Source organism: Protopterus annectens, chromosome 8.part0 (assembly GCF_019279795.1).
Source record: "Protopterus annectens isolate FY-2018-M chromosome 8.part0, PAN1.0, whole genome shotgun sequence".
Lineage (NCBI taxonomy): Eukaryota > Metazoa > Chordata > Ceratodontiformes > Protopteridae > Protopterus > Protopterus annectens.
This window is the reverse complement of record NC_056741.1, coordinates 1286464532-1286485920: the sequence shown is the minus strand read 5'-3', so window position 1 is coordinate 1286485920 and position 21389 is coordinate 1286464532. Positions and strand designations below refer to the sequence as shown.

The 21389-nt window shown below is 41.1% G+C and overlaps 1 protein-coding gene across 1 annotated transcript in view; it reads right to left on the bottom strand.

Annotated features, from left to right (window-relative positions):
* LOC122808461 overlaps window positions 1–18924 on the bottom strand; it is a 448850-nt gene extending 429926 nt beyond the window's left edge. The window contains exon 1 of the mRNA XM_044079421.1: window positions 17768–18924. Within this exon, the coding sequence (XP_043935356.1) occupies window positions 17768–18857 (1090 nt within the window). The 5' untranslated portion in view covers window positions 18858–18924. The remainder of the gene's footprint in view (window positions 1–17767) is intronic.
* Window positions 18925–21389: the final 2465 nt, after the last annotated feature.

Genomic DNA, 21389 nt, shown 5'->3' with positions numbered 1-21389 from the left:
CAAATTACACTGCTACATCTAGCTTGGAAAACCAACATGTCCAGATGGAAGGATATGATGCTAGAACATGATTTAGTTAAAAATGAAGACCTTAAAAGGACACTAGGAGCAGTTTAAGGAGGAAAAACAGGATTCATCTACATGAATAGGGATAGTTAAAACTGTTTTATTAAAAAAAAACCTTCTCAACAAAATGTTTGAAATGTTAGAATCACTGGGAAATTTCCACAGGATATATACTCAATAGCAAAGGCATTATAAGAAATAGTGGACAGTTAACACATTTCTGGGCAAATATGATCCAAGAAATAAGGCAATGAAATTAGATATAGGCAATGATTTGATGACATGGGATGAGGCATGTCAGGCATTTCGAAATATAAGAGAAAGCTTGGTTAGCATACCTGAGCCTTATATCAGAATGAAGTAAAACAAATGAAAATTGAAAGTGTGTGTAAGCTTGCTATGATGCAATTCGTTACAGAGGCAAAGTCAGAAACTGCAACAACAAAAAAAAGTTATCAGTACAGCCTATAAGGAGTTAAGTGAGGAGAAGTGTAAAAATGAGAGAAGACATGAATGATAAACTAGGGCAACTATACACTAGCAACAAGCGAAAATAAATATGTTCAGCCCACCGGTATGTGACAAAGTTGCATATATTTAGGATTTTTGACTGGAAATGCCTACACAGGTATTTTTATACTATATACCTGTAAAATTGTAAAAAATGTTCTTGCATATGAGGAGGAGCTCTTACTGGTGGTATGAAGGGCCTACTGGGGTGACCGGGAGCATATATTCTATGATTGTCCAGAACAATAATCATACTTACGAGATCTAAAGAGGATTATTAGGTTAGCGTTTAATGGAAAAACATTGCTAGACAAGAACATGCTTCTTCTAGGGTGGAGATAAACAATGACCAAATGAGCCCAGGTTATCATTTGCTTATTACTTACAACAGCAAAAAAGTAATAAGAAAATAGAGAAATAAAAACATAAAGAAAATAGCAGAAGTTATACAATTATGAATGAGACAAAGGAGACAGAACCAAGGACAAATAGAATAACAATTAAAAAGAATGAATGGGACAGTTTCTGTGAGGCACACAAGATGGAAGAGGATTGCCTCAATATAAATGTAACTAACATTCCTGACTAGGGCAACAAATGAAGCATGGTCCAAGTAGACAGTATAGAGTGTTTATTTGCCTTGATACATTAACCTCCTGGCTCATGAGTACAATGCATATAGTTTAAATGTCGGTTACTATGTTCTCTATATAGCAAAGTTTGGAGCAGAGCCAGGTCATAGTCAAATGAGGCCATAGGCAATGTAATGGACCAGATAAACACTAGGCAATCAGTCTAAAGATTATTGCAAGTCTAGCTCAATAGCCAGAGGTCACAATCTAAGGTTCATAGGTTAGAACTAGGCTAACTTTTCTTGTGAGCCATTTCAAGCCTAGCCAATTACCCTATGTGAGAATCAAACCCTGCACCTTGTATCTGTAAGGTAAACACCTTAACCATTATGCCATCCTCCCACCATCATCATCCCACCACAATCAAACCCGGTATGTTGTGTAAAAGAGGTAATGAAAACCATTTTGCCAAACCTAAGCCCACTGAAAATTCATAAAACTCACATTCATTGAAAATGCATCTTAGCTTGGGTCCCGGGCTGTTTTCAAAGCATGGGCTTCCAGCACTCATTCTTAGGACCATACATAAATACATATGTTCATTGATTAACCTTCCTGATTGTTTCAAATTATATTTTTTGTTTACTACAGCAACATGTTCAGAGTGTGCTTTAAATTTGTAGTTTTGCACATTTGTTTTCCAGTAAACAGTGAAGCAAAATGTATGAATCAATAATGATGAAAAGTACCCATGTCACAACATTTCAATCATAAAAAGCCACTCATTCTGCGGTCATTATCATACAACAATATTCACACTCAATAATTATGGCCACTTTATCAACTGTGTATACAACTCATCTGATTGGGATATAATTTGCTGTATACAAATGCACAGCAGTCCTGTAAAGACATACTAATAACATTTTATCAGCGCAAGCAGGGTCAATCATTTTTATCCACAGACATCCACCAAACTCAATAAAAAGAAGTTATGTCTTACCATAATGTTCCATCTGAGTTGTTTCTTCTTCGTTTATTCATTGCTCTTGGGATTCGGTTCCGACCTCGGAACAGAGCCAGCCTTTTTTTCAAGCTTGTGTTAGCCATAAACCTCTCAAGCTAAGATTTTACCCATCATGCCCTTCTCCCTGTTACCTCAGATCTAGTTTGCAAGTAGGAAAAATTAAGCCAAGGCTATCTCTGGTCAGATATGGCCTAAAAACTGGAAAGAAGGACAAATGAGATCCACCAGAAACCTTCGGAGGGGGAAGGCGGGTGGGCCTTAATGAATAAACGAAGATGAAACAACTCAGATGGAACATTATTGTAAGACATAACTTCTTTATCTGATATTGTTAATCTTCGTTTATTCCTTACTCTTGAGACAGAGACCCTAGCTATCTTGTTCCCTGGGTGGCCTATGGAAGGACATTCCGGAGCGCCATAGAATCAAAAGAAGCTCTGCCTCTGGAGGCCAAGTCCAACTTGTAATGAGCAATGAAGATATGAGGCCTAGCCCAGGTTGCGGCTGCACAAATGTCATTCAAAGATGTTCTCGCATGGAAGGCTGCAGAAGCTGAAACTGATCTTGTAGAGTGGGTCTTTACTCTGTCAGGTAAAGGGGTACCATTCTTGCCATAAATGAAAGTAATACAATTTCTCAACCAAGTGGCTAAAGTAACTTTTGAAACTGGACAACCTAATCTGGATTCAGAAAAGGCCAAAAACAGCTGGTCAGATTTTTTATTAAATTTAGTCCTGTCTAGGTAAAAACAAATTTGTCTATGTACATCCAAGGTATGCAGGCAATATTCCACTCTGTTAGAATGATTAGGGAAGAACACTGGCAAATCAATAGCCTGATTGATAGATAACTCAGAAACGACCTTGGGCAAGAAGGGCGGATTGGTCCTTAAAAAGATGAGGTGGAGGGGTTGATAGACAAGGCCTGTAATTCAGAAATACATCTGGCAGAAGTAATAGCAACTAAGAATAGCATTTTCCATGACAGATACTTTAGATCACAGGTAGATGCAGGCTCAAAGGGAGAAGTTGTCAACCCTTGAAGGACTAAGGCCAGGTCCCAAGGTTGAACAGGTTCTCTGAATGGAGGCTTTAGTTGGGTTACACCCTTCAAAAAGGACTTACAAAGTCTGTGTGACATTAAGGAAGAGCCCTGGAAGCCATTATGAAAATTAGAAATTGCAGCCAAATTAAGACGAACTGTGGAGGCTGCTACCCCCGATTTAAAAAGGTCTGAAAGATATTCTAGCACAATAGAAACAGTGGCTGTAAAAGGGTTCATTTGTTTATCTTGTAGCCAGTGAGAAAACCTCTTCCATTTACTGCGATAGAGTAGTCTGGTGGATGATCTATGAGAGGCAATCAGGATGTCATGCCCAGGGGAAGATAGATCATGTTGCCTGGCAATCATTGGAAGTGGATAAACCAAGCTGTCAGTTTCAGGTTGGATAGGTTTGGATGAACCAGATTCTGCGTGTGAGAGATCAACTCTAGAGTTGGTTTGAGAATCCATGGTCGATCTAGCAGATGAGGCCACAAGAAGGGAAACCAGAGTTGTCGAGGCCAATATAGAGCAATGAGGATCACTTTGCTCTTCAACCAACGTGCTTTCTTGAGGAACAGGGGAATGAGGAGTATCGAAGGATAGGCATATAGCAGACCCGAGGGCCAATCGTGGACTAGACCATCTCTTGGTGACTGTCCCCAAGGGGAGATCAGGGCAAAGTAGTTGCTGCACTTGTGACTGGATGGGGACGCAAATAGGTCGCAGCAAGGCTGGCCCCAGCGGTCGAAAATCTTCGCTGCCACTAGAGGATTGAGAGACCACTCGTGAGGCTGTAGAATGCATCTGCTCAACTTGTCCACTATCACATTAGAGCTCCTGAGAATGTGCGTCGCTATCAGAAAATGGTTGGAGGCTATCGCCCATTGCCATATTCTCATGGCCGCTTGACAGAGTGGGTATGATCTGGTTCCCACTTGTTTGTTGATGTACCAGACTACTGCCATATTGTCTGACTGAATCGCAATAGTCCCTGACGCAAGGATCGATTGGAATGCTTGCAAAGCTAGTAGCACCACCCTCAGTTCTAGGACATTGATATGCCAATGGGCCTCCGTCTGTGACCAAAGTGCCTTGTGCTGTCTTTCCCTGAAACAGCCCCCCCCCCCACATCCATCAGGGAGGCATCTGTGGTTACTGTGGCACTGGGCTGATGAGGGGTGAAGGGGCGAGACCACTGGTGAGGGTTGTTTGACATCCACCAGAGAAAGTCCTGTTTGCAAATCTTGGTTATTCGAATCGGAAAAGATAAGGGGTGCTGGAATGGATACCACTGAGTAAGAAGCAGCCATTGAACAAGCCTCATGTGTTGCCTTGCTAGAGGGACTATGGTGATGGAGGCTGCCATCGATCCCAGCAGTTGAAGAATGGATCGAGCTGAGGCTAGATTTTGTATAAGTATTGCCTGAACCTGTTCTTTGCTCCTCTGAAGTCTGTGATCTGGTAGAGAGGCTGTACAAGTCATTGTGTCCAGAATCACTTTAATGTACTTTAATGAGGGCCTTGGAGTAAGGTTTGACTTCTTCCAGTTTATCGATGTTCCAATCTGCTGTGCAGTGTTTGGGGTTGTAAGTCAAGACCTGATCCAATAGACGTCTTGTTGGGGCAGTAATGAGCCAGTCGTCTAGGTAGGGAAACAACTGGAATCTTTGAAGATGCAGGTGAGCTGTGACTACTACCATGCACTTTGTGAACACTCTGGGGGCTGTAGAGAGTCCGAAGGGCAGCACAGGAAACTGGTAATGACTGGCTCCCACCCAGCAGCAAAGATATCTTCTTGAGCACCTTTCCACCTTTATGTGGTAGTATGCGTCTTGAAGATCTATGGAGCACGTTCAATCATCTTTTTCCAAAAGTGGAAGTATAGACTGAACCATGACCATCCAGAATTTTTCTGTCTTTATGAATTTGTTTAGGGTGCTGAGATTCAGAATTGGTCTCCAGTCCCCTGTCTTTTTTGGCACCATAAAGAATCTTGAATAGAAGCCGGATCCTGTCTGGTCTGGGGGGGACTGTTTGGATGACTTTTTTTCAAAGCAGCTCTGATATCTCTATAGCTGCAGCTTTCCTCTGATGGGGTGGTATGTTGGGTAAGCTTCTGGGTAAGGGGAGAGTGAATAAGATAGGAATATGGTATCCTCTGGTGATGACATCTGTGGTTATGGTTTGCCAGGCAAAAGGGTACAAGGAAAAATGACCCCTAACTGCTTCCAGAGGATAGCAATCGGGCTGCTCCTCAGGAGCCCTGATAGGGCTGTCCAGGGAAAGATTCCCTGGAACCCCAGTTTTGCGGACCTCCCCTGCCCCGAAAGGGGCGTTTTCCATTAGAATTCCTCCCCTTGCCTCTAGGGGAAAACTCAGACAGAGTCACAGAAAGGACCCTGAGACTTTTTGTGCCACATTTTCCCACTCTTCTGATTCCTAGAATAGAACCGCTGAGGAGAAGATAAATGGACATCCACGGCAGATAGGGTTTTACCATCCTGTTCACATCTGGCCAATGTATCTTTTACCTTGGAGCCAAACAAAGTAGCTGTCTCAACAGGGGCGTTAAGAAAGGAAGTCATGAAGGGATCCGCAAAGTCACAAAGTTGCATCCATAACTATGCCTGCACCCACAGCTCTCACCAGTAGCGTGTGATATCAAATGCACTGAGGAATTGGAACTGCCAAAGTCTCAGAGAGTTCGGACACCAGGTCTTTCTGTAGCCTTGTGAAATGTGCCAGGTAGTTCAAGGACCTAACTGCAAAGGTCGATGACACGAAGACTCATTTCACTAATCTGTCCACCACCCAGGAATCCTTATTGGGCGGGTGAACAGCCTGGCTCTCTTCTGCCAGTTCCTTCTTTGTAGTGGCAGCCACGACCATGGCGTCTACTGGGAGACCTTTTGACCAATGGGGGCACTCATCTGGGGGAGAAAGGATTTTGTCTGGCCTACGAGGTATGTCCTCCACAGCCTTCCACGCATGCTGCACGATGAGCTTGATGAGCTCATCGGCAGGTTGGTAACCCAGGAGGTAGGGGGCTGGGCACAAAAAGCCTGTAGGAACACAGACTCCTCTGAGTAAGGGTTAGAGGACTTCCATTCACCTCTCTTCTTTAAAATTTCGAGGATGTCACCAAAGGAAACCTCATCAGAATTTGAATGTGGGGACTCTTCCCCATCATTATAATCTGTGTCTTCGGTCACTGACTCTTCCGTGGAGTCCATGTGCTTCCTCTTACACATAGTCTTGCGGTAGACTTCCCCAGTGGTAAGGTGTCTAATGAGGTAATGTCTGCACCGAAACTGGCTGCGTTTGTATAGTCTGTGCCACTAAAGCCAGCGTAGAAGTGGTATGCACCAAAATTAATGGTGTGGAAGCTTCCTGCACCGAGAATGGTGTTGTCAAAATTGGAGTTGTCTGCACCAAAACCATTGGCGCCAAAAAAGCCTGCACCGAAGAAATTGTCGGTGTCGAGGGAGTCTGTGATGAGAAAACTGTTGGTGCCGAAGGTGTCTGCATCAAGAAAACTGTCGGTGCCAGAGATGTCTGCACCGAGAAACTGGACGGTGCCGATGGAGTCTGCACTGAGACTTCAGTCGGTGCCAAAGATGAGTGCGCCGCTATACTATTCAGTGCCGAGAAAGTCTGCACTGAACTAGTCATTGCCATAATAGTCTGCACCATGAAAGCTGAAGTCTGCATCGAAAGCAACGGTGTACAGGGACCAGCAGACATAATTGGAGACAGAGTCAAGTGAGTCGCTGCCGAAGCAGCCGCTGGCACCGACATCTCTGACAATTTAGCCTTTTTATGTTTCAATTCCTTAGAGTCTCCAGAGGGAGAAGATGGAAGAGACTTAGAGCTTTTATGTTGTTTGAAAGGAGGAGAAGATTACTGTGACCCAAAAATAGCCTCGCAGAAAGAGGTCTTAAGAACACCCATTAGTACTAGTTTATTTTTACATTTGTTCAAAGTCCTGGCAGAAAAACCTTTACAAATCTGACAGGGCGGCTGAGGCATGCCCAAACAGTAAGCATACAAGTCATGCATGTCAGAGTGAGGCAGTTTGTGTTTGCACTCCGAACACCTCTTAAAGCCTGGACTGCCTTTCTTCTCAGACATTATATCCACAAAATATTCAAAAACTAGGCACACACATACTGTAGCAAGGCCCAAGTGAGGGTGAGGAAAGACTACCAACAAAGGTAGTAGAAGATACCAAAAAGCTACAACTAATAAAGAAAAAGAAGATACGACTTAATAAAGTCGAAAAACTAAGAATTCTGTGAGAAAAAAATCAAAAAATTATCAAAATATACACTTAGCTGGAGAGGAACGGCTCGACACAGCTGAACAGCAATGTGGCAAACTTGATCTAAGGTAACAGGGAAAAGGGCATGATAGGAAAAAATCTTAGCTTGAGAGGTTTGTGGCTGACGCAAGCTTGAAAAAAAGGCCAGCTAGTTTCCAAGGTCGGAACCTAATCCCAAGAGTAAGGAATAAACGAAGATTATCAACATCAGATTCATAGCTACACTGTTGACCACACCCTTCAGATGTCTTAGCATAAATAAATAAATAATAGAAATAACAATGGCCAAAGTCACATTTCAAATTTGTTTCACACAAAAGCTCAGTAACCAAAACATACCAATTTAACTGACACTCCCACAAATATGCTAGTCCTTCAAAGCCAAATTAAAGACCATTTAAAAATGACCAGATGAAAAGAGTATAAGGCACTTTCATCCAGAGAGCCCACCAGCAGTTACTGTTAACTGTGCTGTGTACAACCCTTACCATTATGCAGAAAAAAAAATACATGAACATTACTAGCATCAGACCATAAGATCCAGCCATAGCACAGTCTAAATAGAAGAATATTTATGACAGCATAAGAGATATTAACTACCTGATAACATTTGCTAAGTCAATATGCACAATCTCTGCAGAAGTAAAAGTCACCTAAATAATTCCACATTAAAGAGAACTATTATTAATGCAGCTTGCTGCTGGCAAACAACTTTCCATTTCAGTGCTTCATTTTCAAATGCAGCGCCTGCTGCCCTGAAAGAATAAATTGTCTATGTTGCATTAAAAATGGTAAGACAGTGATATTCCCATAAACGTTTCCTGAACTGGATCAGCTATGTAATATGGTTTGCAAATGACGACATCAGACTCATAGTCAGCAGACATGCAGTCTGGTGATCATTAATACATCTAGTCCAAATTCCCAATTGTTCGAAAGAACTGTCTGGTTAAGTGACTTGCTCATTGTCATACAGTAGGTAAATGAAGGTAGAAAGGTTCAAACCCTGCACCGTTACCACAAGATACAGCTCATTTGAGTCAGGGTTTTGGTCATCTGCACTAACTGCCATATAACAGTTTTTATCTAAATGTAGAAATCCTTAACAATCTGATCTAGTAGAAAAGACCATAACACAGTAATATGCAACAAAGACTACATAACAGGATGCTGAAGACCAGATGTTTCTGATAATCATTCCAAATAATCAGACTTTATGAATGAACAAAGTTCAACCCCTTTGCAGTTGCTGAAGGCTGTAAAGAGGGCACTGCAAAAACATATTTCTAAAATGGAACAGGTTTATACTAACAAAATGAAACATGTTTAGAGTATATTACAGAATTCAGACCTATTAGTGAATTAATTCATTCTTTAGCACAATGAATAAAGCAAAACAGTTACACAATATAAACACTGCAGTAGCTTTTGTTCAAAAACCCAAAAGTCACACAACAATCAGAAATATTACTGCATATATTATATGTTTTTTTTTGGGGGGGGGATTACATCTCATTTTTAACTTCCATAACTCTTTCCCATTATTAAGAGTAGCTATCCCTCGTGACATCACTCAATACAGTTCTGATGTACCTGGCTGGATAATAACGCTGCACTGTTGCAGTACAGGGCTCTGAGTCAACACAGACAACAAGGACAAATGAAGCCCTATGCTGAATCAGGCCTCCACCAGCCATACTAATGTCCCGTTACTTGGCCGTCTCTTCCTCAATTACAACTACTGTTCAAACCTGTCAGGGTACATTCTATTTTCTTTACTTTCACAATCACAGAGATTGGGATTATATTTAAAACTTTTATTTCAAATTTTACAGAAAAAAAAATACTGAAAGAGATGTGCTGAGATTTATACTAAAATAGCATATAGTGAAATACTAATTACCAGTCATGTGAAAGGTGCAGGAATTCGAAAGACAAATGTATAAAGCATCTGCTAAAAGCCTGGGACAGCCCACTGGACACAAGTGTCCCTTTTCAGGAGCAGCCCAAGAGTACTATCTGGTGAAGTAACTTGACAGAGTCACATAGAAGACAAATGAAAGCTGAGGGACTCATCGCTAACAGCTCACAGCCTTATTCATCTGTACCAAGTGCTAGACAAACAGTGAATCTCACATATGACTGCTGAAAAAACAAGCTAAATTAAAAATTCATTCACAGTTAAGACATTGACATCAGACTGCATGCTGTCCAATTTATTTGTTGCTAAATAATTAACACATTGCACTTCAAAATTATATATTTTGTGAACCACAAAAACTGTGAGACTAATGACTGACATTGCCTGACTGTAATACTGAGTGATTTATTAAAGGAAAAAAAATCATAAAAATGGAGGTCTGGCTGTTGGTTTGGAGGATTTTCAGCTCTTGCTTCCTACACTTACAGTTCAGGGCTTTATTCTAAGCAAACCATTTAAGTAGGCAGCCCCTCTAACTCTCTCTCTCTCTCACAGACACACACACACACACACACACACACACACACACACACACACACACACACACACACACACACACGCACACACACAAACACACACACATCCCTACCTGCTAAAGCTGTGTGATATTTCTCTGCCACTGTTCAGCTTAGCCTAGTAAGTGCTTGCAATGCTTGCTCATGTCAACTAAAGCTGCTTGCTGCTTCATACATACATCTAAAGCTGCTTATTTCTCCTCTGCAAGTCTTGTGAGTTACTTAATGTTGCACTTCACATCTTAAAGAGTCTTGCGAGTGCTTGCAATGTTGAAAGTTGTTCCTCACATCTTAAAAAGAATTTGTTGTTGGAAAAAAAAGTTTGAAAAAAAGTGTTCCTTCAGTATCTGAAATGCAATCTATGCAGGTGTTAAATCTCGTGACAATTCCCTGGATGTTTTTCATTTGCTGTGCCATCACCTGTCTCAGATGCTGAGCCAATGAGACTGCAGAAGACATGCAGAGCAGGAAATCATCTGCTTTGTTTGGCTACCAATTGGAAAATGCAATATTTTGGACAGTGATCAGAATAATCCACTACTGAGAAATGCTCTCTCTCTCTTTTTTTTTTTTGTTTAATTAAATTTGTTTACAATAATACTGCCAACCCCCCACCAGCAGCCCAAGGCCCTAGGCAGCAGCCTAAGTTTCTTAGTCTTGGATCTCTCTCTGGTTTAGATGTATTATATGGCTATAGATTTTCTTCTTCCAGAAGTGCATGGAGAAATTTTATATGTCCTTAGTAAAACAAATGTGTCAAATCAACCCAATGCCAATGGACATATTTTAAGTGTGATATGCATTAGAATTACACACAATGTATTAATGTACATTTTTTGATAAATGTGCTCTCAATAAATAAATAAATAAATAAAATGAATACTTGAGATACTGCAATGTACAAGTACAGTGGGAAACATCCCACCAATAATATGCAGTATTTGCAGACAACAATTTTAATTTACGCTGTTGCTGTAATTACAATGCCTAACACATTAACAGTAATATTTCACAGACATCACTGTGCGTCTAGAGAAGTAACCATTTTAAGAAGCTGCTGTGATATGGTACTTAAACTAGAGCATTTGTTTGACTGTCTGCCGATTTATTCATGTAGTAATACTTGCAATATCTCTCTGGGTGCAGCCCATTTTGAAAGAAGGCACTGACACATGTTAGATATTTAATAACAATAATAATAATAATAAACATATCATAGCACTTTACAGGAAATAACTGATTTAGAATACTGAAATAGGAATATTGTCATAAATTAAAGTACATGTGGACTGGACCAAATGACTCCCCCACAATTCCGACTTGATTCTTTAGCAGTGTATTCTTTAAATAGCAAATTGATCATGTCTATACACACTGAGCAGAGTGGAGGAGGGGCACTGACTACAACTCTGATCTGAGATATATAATAATAAGTATCCTGTTTTTTTACTTATTTATACTGGTTATTGCTTCTAGCAATTTATATATAGCACTTTTTATTGCCTGCTGCATACTTTGTACTGTATTTTATTGCTATTAACTAATCTGCATGGGTAACTGATTTGTTTGCATTAAAAGCATTCTGTAGTGTCTCTTTCCTCCTTTATCTGTTTAAAAACTTTCATTTTGTGACTCATTGCTGTGATAAAGATTTCTGTAGTGTTTACTGTCTAAAAGAGTGTAGGCTAATAGCTTTAGTATTGTCCCAGTTCAGATTTGCTGGCGCTGGGCCTGTTTGTTTTTGCAGTGATTGTTCTGAGCACATGACCAGGCCATCTTGAATTAGCAGAAGCCTTTCTTTACCTTTGTGGCAGGATTGTGTTGATTGGCTGCTGGCTAGTGGGGGTTGGTTCTTTTGTGCTTTTTTAAAGAAAAGTTGTCTAAGGTTGTATCTTCTGGTATTTACGCCCTAACTTTGAGAGGATTTCTGTCTATACACACTGAGCAGAGTGGAGGAGGGGCATTGACTACAACTCTGATCTGAGATATATATAACAATAAGTATCCTGTTTATTTGGCTTATTTATACTGGTTATTGCTTCTAGCAATTTATATATAACACTTTTTATTGCCTGCTGCATACTTTTTACTGCATTTTATTGCTATTAACTAATCTGCAAGGGTAACTGATTTGTTTGCTGTTAAAACATTCTGTAGAGTCTCCTTGCTCCTTTATCTGTTTAAAAACTTTCAATTTTGTGGCTCATTGCTGTGATAAAGATTTCTGTAGTGTTTACTGTCTAAAAGAGTGTAGGCTAAAAGCTTTAGTACTGTTCCCCACCCTCTCTCCCTGTTAGTGTCTTGTTGTTATACTTGGTGGGTTTGCAGTTGCCCACCCCTACTGTAAATTTGATCTGGGACACTCCTCCCAGTCTAGTGTCATTAGCTCATTCTACCTAATACAGAGAGAACATCTGAGAAGGCCAACCCGCTTAGTTTATTTCCTTCTGTTCCTCCTTTCTCCCTTTCTTTAAAAAAAATTGCCTGAATCTCCTTGTGTTCTGACTGTACTTCCCAAACATTTTTGAAATATAGAGTATATTTTAGTGCATTTATTAAAACTGTATTTGCCTTAATATTGCTACAACTCAAGTGCAATAGGCTGCACTGCATCTGAATTGTTTGCGTGTTTTAGCTGCTTTTCTGTATATATAGACTTCTCTGTATATGTAGACTAGCTACTTATTCTACTGTATTACTGCCTCTTAAATTGTTTTTCAGTTGTGCACTTGCCTTGCTCCATTTAAAAAGTTTTAAATTGCTAATTTTGTAGAGTTTTAACTGCATTTACTGTTTAGGGCTACACACTCAAGTGTGTTAGCCTTTTCTGTGTTTATTTGCTGTATTACTGAATTGTTTAGCCTGTTTTAACCAAATAAAAAAAATACTATCTTGTTTGCTCGTTACCTGCCTTTCCTAGCTAGTACGGTCCAAATCCCAGGCTTTGCTTGTCTCAGGACTTTATTTTCTGTGTTCAGAGCTATCCAGACCTTGCTGTGCTAGAGGGAAGTCCTACTGCCTATCTAACACTAGAGGTTTGGTTTCCAGCTCTGAAATTGTAATTTTATTAGTCTTTTTGGGCTGATTTCCATCCCTTTCAACTTTCTGGCTTAAAAACAGGCGTGTTTGTGCATTTTTTGCATTGTGCAGCACCGCGGGGCTACAGTTAAACTATTCCAAATGCCAGAAAGTCTGCTCTTCAAATTTCCCTTAGAACTAGCTGGTTTCTCAGTAGTAGCACTAAAATCTAACCCCTGTGACTAGCACTTGCTCTAGAACCTGCTGGAAAGCACTAGGAAGCCTGAAACTGATACAAGCACTCAACTCTCCTTTCAATAAGGAGAAATTAATTGTAGGCACTAAGCCTATAATTGCAAAGTACCTTGCAAAGGTAAGGGAAAACAGCTCTTGTACTTTACAAAAAAAGCACCTAAACAGGCATGTCCAAGGGTCAGCTTCCGGTGATTTCTCCTGTCCACCTGGTAAATCTGGGCATACTGGGGCAATGCAGCAACTGCCTCATGTACACAGACAACCCTCTCCTCCTATCACCCAACACTACAACCTGCAAGAGATGCACTTACACAGCCAAACTGGAAGCAAAGCTCTCTCCAGCAAAGATTGTGCTAGAGAGTCAAGAGGAGAGGGTTAACACCTGCACTACACCTCAAGCAACACATAACCCTTCAAAACCCACACCATCAACACTCACACATGGCAACACTAAACCCACAAATGCGGAGGCACTTAACATTAACCTGCCCAAGCAACATGGACCTCCAAAGCTGAAACACAAGCAAACACCAGTCACAGCCAAAGTGACACATAGCTCACAACACCAGTGTGCCACGCAGCAACAGCCCCCAAGGCAAGACAATGTGCCCAACACTTTAGTCACAGGTGACTCTATAGTCAAACACACTGATTTCCCACTCACCAGGCTGAACAAGGAGAAAATTACAGTCGGCTACCTGTCAGGTGCCAGGATCCACCACATAACACATGCACTCAAATCACTCTACAACAAGTACAAATACGACTCTGTCATTGTCCATGTTGGAGTGAATGACTTGAGACGTACCTCCCTGGACTACATGAAAAGAGACACGGAAGAGCTCTCGGATCATGTGGCCCAGGCAGGTATGACCCTAGCCCTGAGTAGCATCCTGCCTTCACCCAGAATTATATCACAGTATAAGGACAAAATTATTGACTTCAACAATTGGCTAAGCTTCTGGTGTCATTCAAAGAGGATCCAGTATCTGTCTGCCTGGGAAGACATGTTTGACAAACCATGATGCTTTGCCAGAGATGATCTGCACCTGTCACCCCTGGGATTCAGGTTACCTGCAAAAGCTCTTGCCACCCCTATACTGCCTTTTGTAGGCAAGGTACAAAGGACAAAACAACCACCGTAACAGATACAAGCATGCAAAATCTGAAGGTAACGCTACTCAATGCTAGAATTCTAAACCTCAAAATGCACTCTCTCGAGGCACTCCTAAAAATGGAGAGCATTGATATATGTGCAGTAACTGAGACCTGGTTCAAGGCTCCAGACAGCACCCCTGCAATACCAGGCTACAACTCTTACCACACGTTTCAGCCAGCAAACCAAGACCGAAACGCTAAAGGTGGAGGAGTGTCCATATTCACCAAGGATATTCACACCTCCAGGCTAGTTGCCCAAAAAAATGCATCTGAAATTCTCCAGGTGCAACTAACACTAGGTAAGACTGCAATCCAAATTGTAGCCTGCTACAGATCCCCCACCATGCCCCAAGATTCGCACTACACCTTTCTAAACATACTGAAAAATATTAAGATACAACCAAGCACCCTAATACTAGGTGATTTCAACTACCCTGCCATTAACCTGGAAAACTACTCGGGTACCAACACCTTTTCCCAACACCCTGGATCAACTAATCCATTGTCCCACCAGGGGGTCCAACATCCTAGACCTGGTCATTACCAACATGGGAGATAGATGCTCCACACCAGTGGTCATCTCCTCATTAGTCAGGTCTGACCATAAGCAAATCACCCTTGACATTCACATCCCACCCCCCAGTATGGAAACTTACATAAAAAAACTTCTCCAAAGCCAAATTTATGCTACTCAAGTCAGAAGTGACAAACTTCATGCATGACGGGATCTGAAAGTTCGACTGCTGAATCCTACACTAAGGCACTGTACGAACACATCCACTCGTGCATGAATCGTGCCATCCCAGATAGAATCAAGATGTTCTCCTCCAAAAAGAGGAAGTCAATCTGGTGGTCCCCTGCCTTAAACAAACTATACAATAGAAGGAAGAAACTGTTGCAGAAAAGAGAAAATTCCAGGATGCAAAAAACTCCCTTACCAGCCTCAGTAAGAAGCTGAGATCCCGCATAAAATTCTCGAAAGCTAGTTACAAAAATAAAATTGCCAAAGATTCCAAAGACATCCACAAGGCATTCTATAGTTATGTCAAGAATCTAAATGGCAATGCTCAGATCTGCTCTAAACTACAACATAATGGCATTAAATATACTGATCCCAAGGATATTGGCAATATCCTGGCAGATCAATTTAGTGCCAACTTCACCCCCATCTCACCCCCTAAATGGCCCGTCTCAATACCAAAAGACTGTCAAATTCCAGTAATCACGGCCACACAGGTAGAATCCGCACTTTCCAAAGCTAAGAATACAGGATCCATGGGACCAGATGACATGCCGAGCTGTGTACTACATGAACTACAAAATGAACTGGCGCCTCACCTAAGTGTTATATTTAATCATAGCCTCACCTCAGGCTTTGTGCCCACTGAGCTACAGTTATCCCACTCCACAAGGGGGGATCCACCTTGGATTCCGGGAACTACCATCCCATCAGTCTGACGAGCCTGATCTGCAAGGGCAAGGAATGCATTATCATGGAACTTATAAACAAAGACATTGGCAACCTTCAAACACTAGACCCCACCCAGTTTGGGTTCGTGAAGGGCCGATCTTATCTCCTGAACTTGATTGACTTCTTTGAATCAGTCTCCAGAGCTGTGGACAAAGGTAAGGTGGTCCACACACGATAGATGGACCTCGCCAAGGCCTTTGACACCATCCCCCACTCAGGAATCATAGATAAAATTACTAAGCTGGGCATACATCCTTACGTCACTCGATGGGTTGCCAACTGGCTTACTGACAGAACCCAGACTGTAAAAGTAGCCAACTCCAAATCCAGCTCAAGACAAGTGGAGTACCTTAGGGTTCAGTCCTGGGACCACTCTTGTTTGGCATCTACTTCTCTGAAGTACAGGCCAACACTAAGGGACTCTGGCTAACAAAGTTCACAGATGACTGCAAACTGGGAGCCATTACTGAATCCCCAAATTATGTGGATATTCTACAAAAGGGCCTTACAGAAACAGATGCTTGGTGCCAGAGCCATGGGCTCAAGCTTAATGCCAAGAAAAGTATCATTATCCCCTTTGGGAAAAAAACATGTACTCATGAATTACCACATAGGTGGCAGTACACTAAACACCGAAAGTGTGATGAGAGACTTAGGGACACAGGTGGACAATGGTCTCACCTTCGATAACCACATCACCACAACAGTCAGGAAATCCTTCTATGTGGCACACCTCATCACTAAGGGCTTTTCATCCAGAAAAAATTAGGTCATTGTCCCACTGTACTCATCCCTTATTAGACCCATCATAGAGTACAATGCCCCATTCGGTATGTACCTCACAAGACATCTGCAACAACTGGAAAGGCCGCAGAAATACCTCACTAAAAGAATCACAGGGCTAAAGCAGATGGCCTATGCTGACCGTCTAAAAAAACTCCAGCTATACTCTATGGCATATCGTCTACTCAGAGGCGATCTCTGCTTAACATACAAGGCCATGTCAAACCCTAAGCTGTTGGACATGCTCCACTTAAAGAAATCCCAATCCCTCAGAGCCACACACTCCAGGGATCTAAACCTTGTCATCACAATGAACAAAACATGCTGGAGGGATAGGTTCCTGACCCAGAGACTCCCCATACTCTGGAATAGACTTCCCATACATGTCAAGCAGAGCGCCTCCTTGTCCCTCTTCAAAAGGAACCTTGACAATTGGATGAGAGATAGGAAATTCATCCTGGGGATCATGTCAGTCACCCTGCTTGACAGGGTCCAGGGAAGTAAATATTGCAGGAAGAAATATCTAGGGAATTGTTATGGCTAGGCTTGTAAAGGCTAAGGGCCGATAGCCTAGTACCAACCTATGAACTTATGAACTAAAGGGTAAATAGTAGAAATTAATTTACTCACTTCCCTGCCATAGTGTATGTACTATTGCTATTTTTAACTGTTTATACTCTTGCTTGAATCTCTTCATGCAAAAACCTTTAAGGGATAAGGATAGCGAAAGCAATGCAAAAGTTGGATCAACTAAGCGTTTGTTTCCGATGACTATTTAACACAGAATTCTGATACAGCAGAGAGATCACTACACAAAATGGCTCAAATTACTGTGATTGATAAATTTTGATTTTTTTTGAATAATAAATGCAAGACCACAAATAACTAGTGAGCTGACTGAGCCCACTCGGTAATACTAGTTTTACATTTCTCATATTTGTTGTGCCACCTCTGTTAAAAAATACGTTCTAAAAAAACTAAATGTACAATGTAAAGTTACTGCATTTTTTTATACTTTTCAAAATAAAAACTACAACATTCCTTACCTTTCTTGTGCGAGAAAATGAGATCCTCATAATCCTTATTTCTGTGGGCTTCTTTAGCTATGAAATCAGGTAGTTTTCCATGAGTATTCATAAGTATATCAATTAGTGCTTGTCGTGCCTCTCCAAGAAGATTTCGACCAGGAAAAACAGAGCAAGGGTGCAAAGTACTGACTAGTTTTACAGCCATCTCTTCAACCACACTGGTCTGTAGCTCTGGGTTACTTTTTACTACTGGTACCAGCTCCTTTTCTTGGTTACTTCTTACTACAGATACCAGCTCCTTCTCTGGATCACTTCTTACTACTGGTGCCAGCTTCTTTTCTTGGTCACTCCTTACTACAGATACCAGCTCCTTTTTTGTGTCACTTCTTACTTCAGGTGTCTGCTCCTTCTTTCTGCAGCACAAGCTGCTTTTCCGTGTCATATCAGATGAACTGTTGTTAGCAAGGCTTCCACATCCATCCAAACTGCCTTTTTCTGAAGCAATAGGCTCAGGCTCTATTTCAGTGATATCTATATGGCATTCATCTTCTGGATTCTTTTCAGTGTCCACATTTGTTTGCTGTGAAATCCTGTCAAGAGCTTCTCCTGCTTCTTCTCTTTCTTGAGGTAGGAGACGATCAATGCTTGCCGATTTCACTTCTTTGTTGAATATACCAAGATGCTGAGTTAGTCTATTTTGTGTAATAATGACAGCTTTGGGGTCAGCAGATATCTTTTGTGTTGAGGTACAGGCTGGTCTTGAACTGAAACAACCAGGATGTGAACATCTATAGACACGGCATACTTTCTTACTTGCCCCAGCTGAATTTTGTTCTGTATTTCTACTGAGATATTCCTTGCCATATTTGACATTGTTTCTTTCCCGTTTTGTCTTTCTGCGTTTTATCTTACATGTACCTTTGGCTGCCTGTATGGACTTGGCTGTTGAGTTTACATTCTGTTGCTTCACTGTCAAACTGCATTGAGATGATTTGCATTTAGTAGTTTTGCTGGTCTCATCAACAAGTGAACTGAAATGCTCACAAAAAATGTTAAGAATGTGTTGTCTTTCACTGCTTTTCCTGCTCTGGCAGCTCATAGCAAGCATTACTTTTAACGCATACTCTGAAATGCAGACTAAGTATCACAACTTGGCTCAGCATTATGACATGAGACAGCTACCTGTAAAGGAAAAAAAAAATAATGACTATTCAAATGGCTTCTCCAATATATCATGTGGCATACAAAGAAGGGAAATTGGGCATGGGTGAAGAAATGTGGTTGAGGGAATTGGTCGTTCTGAAAAGGGCAGCAGTACTAGCAGTTCATGTTCCAAGTAAAGTAAACCACACAATTAAGCATCGTAGAGATGCGCGTTGTCACCTCACAGCAAGAGGCTCTCCGATTCGATCTTCGGCTGGGATGTCTTCTGTGCGGAGTCTGCATGTCCTCCCTGTGGTCGTGTGGGTTTCCTCTGGGTGCTCCGGTTTCCTCCCACATCCCCAAAGAGATGCTGCAAGTGGACTGGACAAGCTAAAATCTGCCCTAGGCGTGACTGTGTGTGTGTGTGTGTGTGTGTGTGTGTGTGTGTGTGTGTGTGTGTGTGTGTGTGTGTGTATGCCTTCCGTGGAAGGTTGGGTGCCGGGCTGGCAACTCAACACTGTAAAAACTCCAATGCCAATCATGAGCGGACAAGGTGATCCGCTGTGGCGACTCCTAACCGGTAAAAGCTGAAAGAGAGAGAGATGCCCAAGGAACAAAATGACAAAAAGTCACTTCATAAAACTACAACTTCAAGTCACACAAGGCTGCACGTTTTATTCATCAGTGTTAAAAAAAGGTTGTGATGTTGACACTTGCATAGGAACGTGGGTTAAACACAATTAGTGACACTGCAATGGGGCATTACATGAGGAGAAGCACTGCTGCAGTTATGCCATTTTGCAGTTCAGCAGCTTCTACTTCTATTGGTAATTTACATCACCAACAGGTAACAGACTCATATGCAGGTTTGGAAAATGTCATTGAACCTAATAAAATTACAGTTTATATACCACCGTAAAGGGTATGCAGCAATCATGGAACTACAAGTAACACTGCAATAAATCCTGTGCATTTTCTGTCAGTGGTTTCTTACTTACAATGACCAAATCTGAACACAAATTTAATAAAATAAACAGTACTTAAAATAGCAGTTTCAAAAGTTAATTTACTTAAGATGACCCCAGTGAAACAAAACACGTAAATCTTACTATAATGTTTTAGTTTGCGCTTCTAGTTACCTCCTAATCAAGAGGCTGAAGATGAAATGACTGAAAATCATACAAAAGAATAAAACTCAAAATCAATGTGAAAATACACCCCCCTCTTCACAATATCGATATGATTATATCATGAATGCCCCCCATGTTAAATGTTTGAAATAAAACATGTCAACTACTCTTTAATACCAACAACACAAATGACCAAATCTCAGTGCATTAAAAAGGAAACAAACTTCCCTTTTCGATGCACTAACCATAAGCCTACCAAAATTCAGCTCAAATTTGTCTGAGTAGTGGTAGTGTTGCAGAAAGTTATTTTTTATTTTTTTGTTTTGTTTTTAAGACACAGTGTTTAACTGGGCTGGGGGCAGGGTTATCACTCATTATTAAAGTAGAGCAGGTGAGGAAAATCCCTCCCCCCACTCCACCTGAGTAATACATTGTAACCATAGCCACACCCCCACCCCTAACTGAGCGGCTTATCTTAAAACTTTCCACAACACTACCACTACACAAGGCAGCCTGGACAGACACCATGCACACATCCAAGCACAGACATACACACACACACACAAAAATCTATTTTCTTACCTAACCCCTGCTGTAACCCTAAAACACACAAACTCCTTTCCCCTATCAAAAATCAGTCACCTTTGTTAACTAATCCAGCAGTCGTTCAATCAGATGTTCACACAAATTGCTGGTTGCACAAATGTTAGTACATTTCACTTTATCAAACAAATAAGTATTCGATCAAATGAACTGTATTCATACTATATATGTATAGGTAGATACACACATTTGTATGTGTAAGTATATATACACATATGCATATATGCAAACATTTCAGTCTTTTCACTGACCAACAAACAGATTTCAAGCCCCATATGAACAAAATTCAAATACCATCTTCACTGTGGGTCCTTAGGGGGAAAATTCACCATTCTCCCACATATACAGCATCCTGCATCTCTGGAATGGGCTTTAACACGCATCCAGCAGTGGAGAAGAGATATCAGTCTCTCATTCAGAAGTTTCATTCAGATGGAATTCAATAAGCTTAACTCAATGATCTGTAGGTCGATGTAAAGCATTTGCCATATGCAGTGCTCCCTTATTATATATATACTGAAATACACATACACAGACACACTTATATATACATATATATATATATATATATATATATATATACACACACACACACACACACACAAACACACACATACACACGTTAGTACACATTCACAAACACAGTTACATAATCTTTTGATGATGTATCTTTTCATCAGTGAGTGAAAAAGCCGGTACAAATGATCAAAGCTTATCACTTTTTTCCACTATGAGTTCACAGTACAGTGGGAATCGGGGAATGT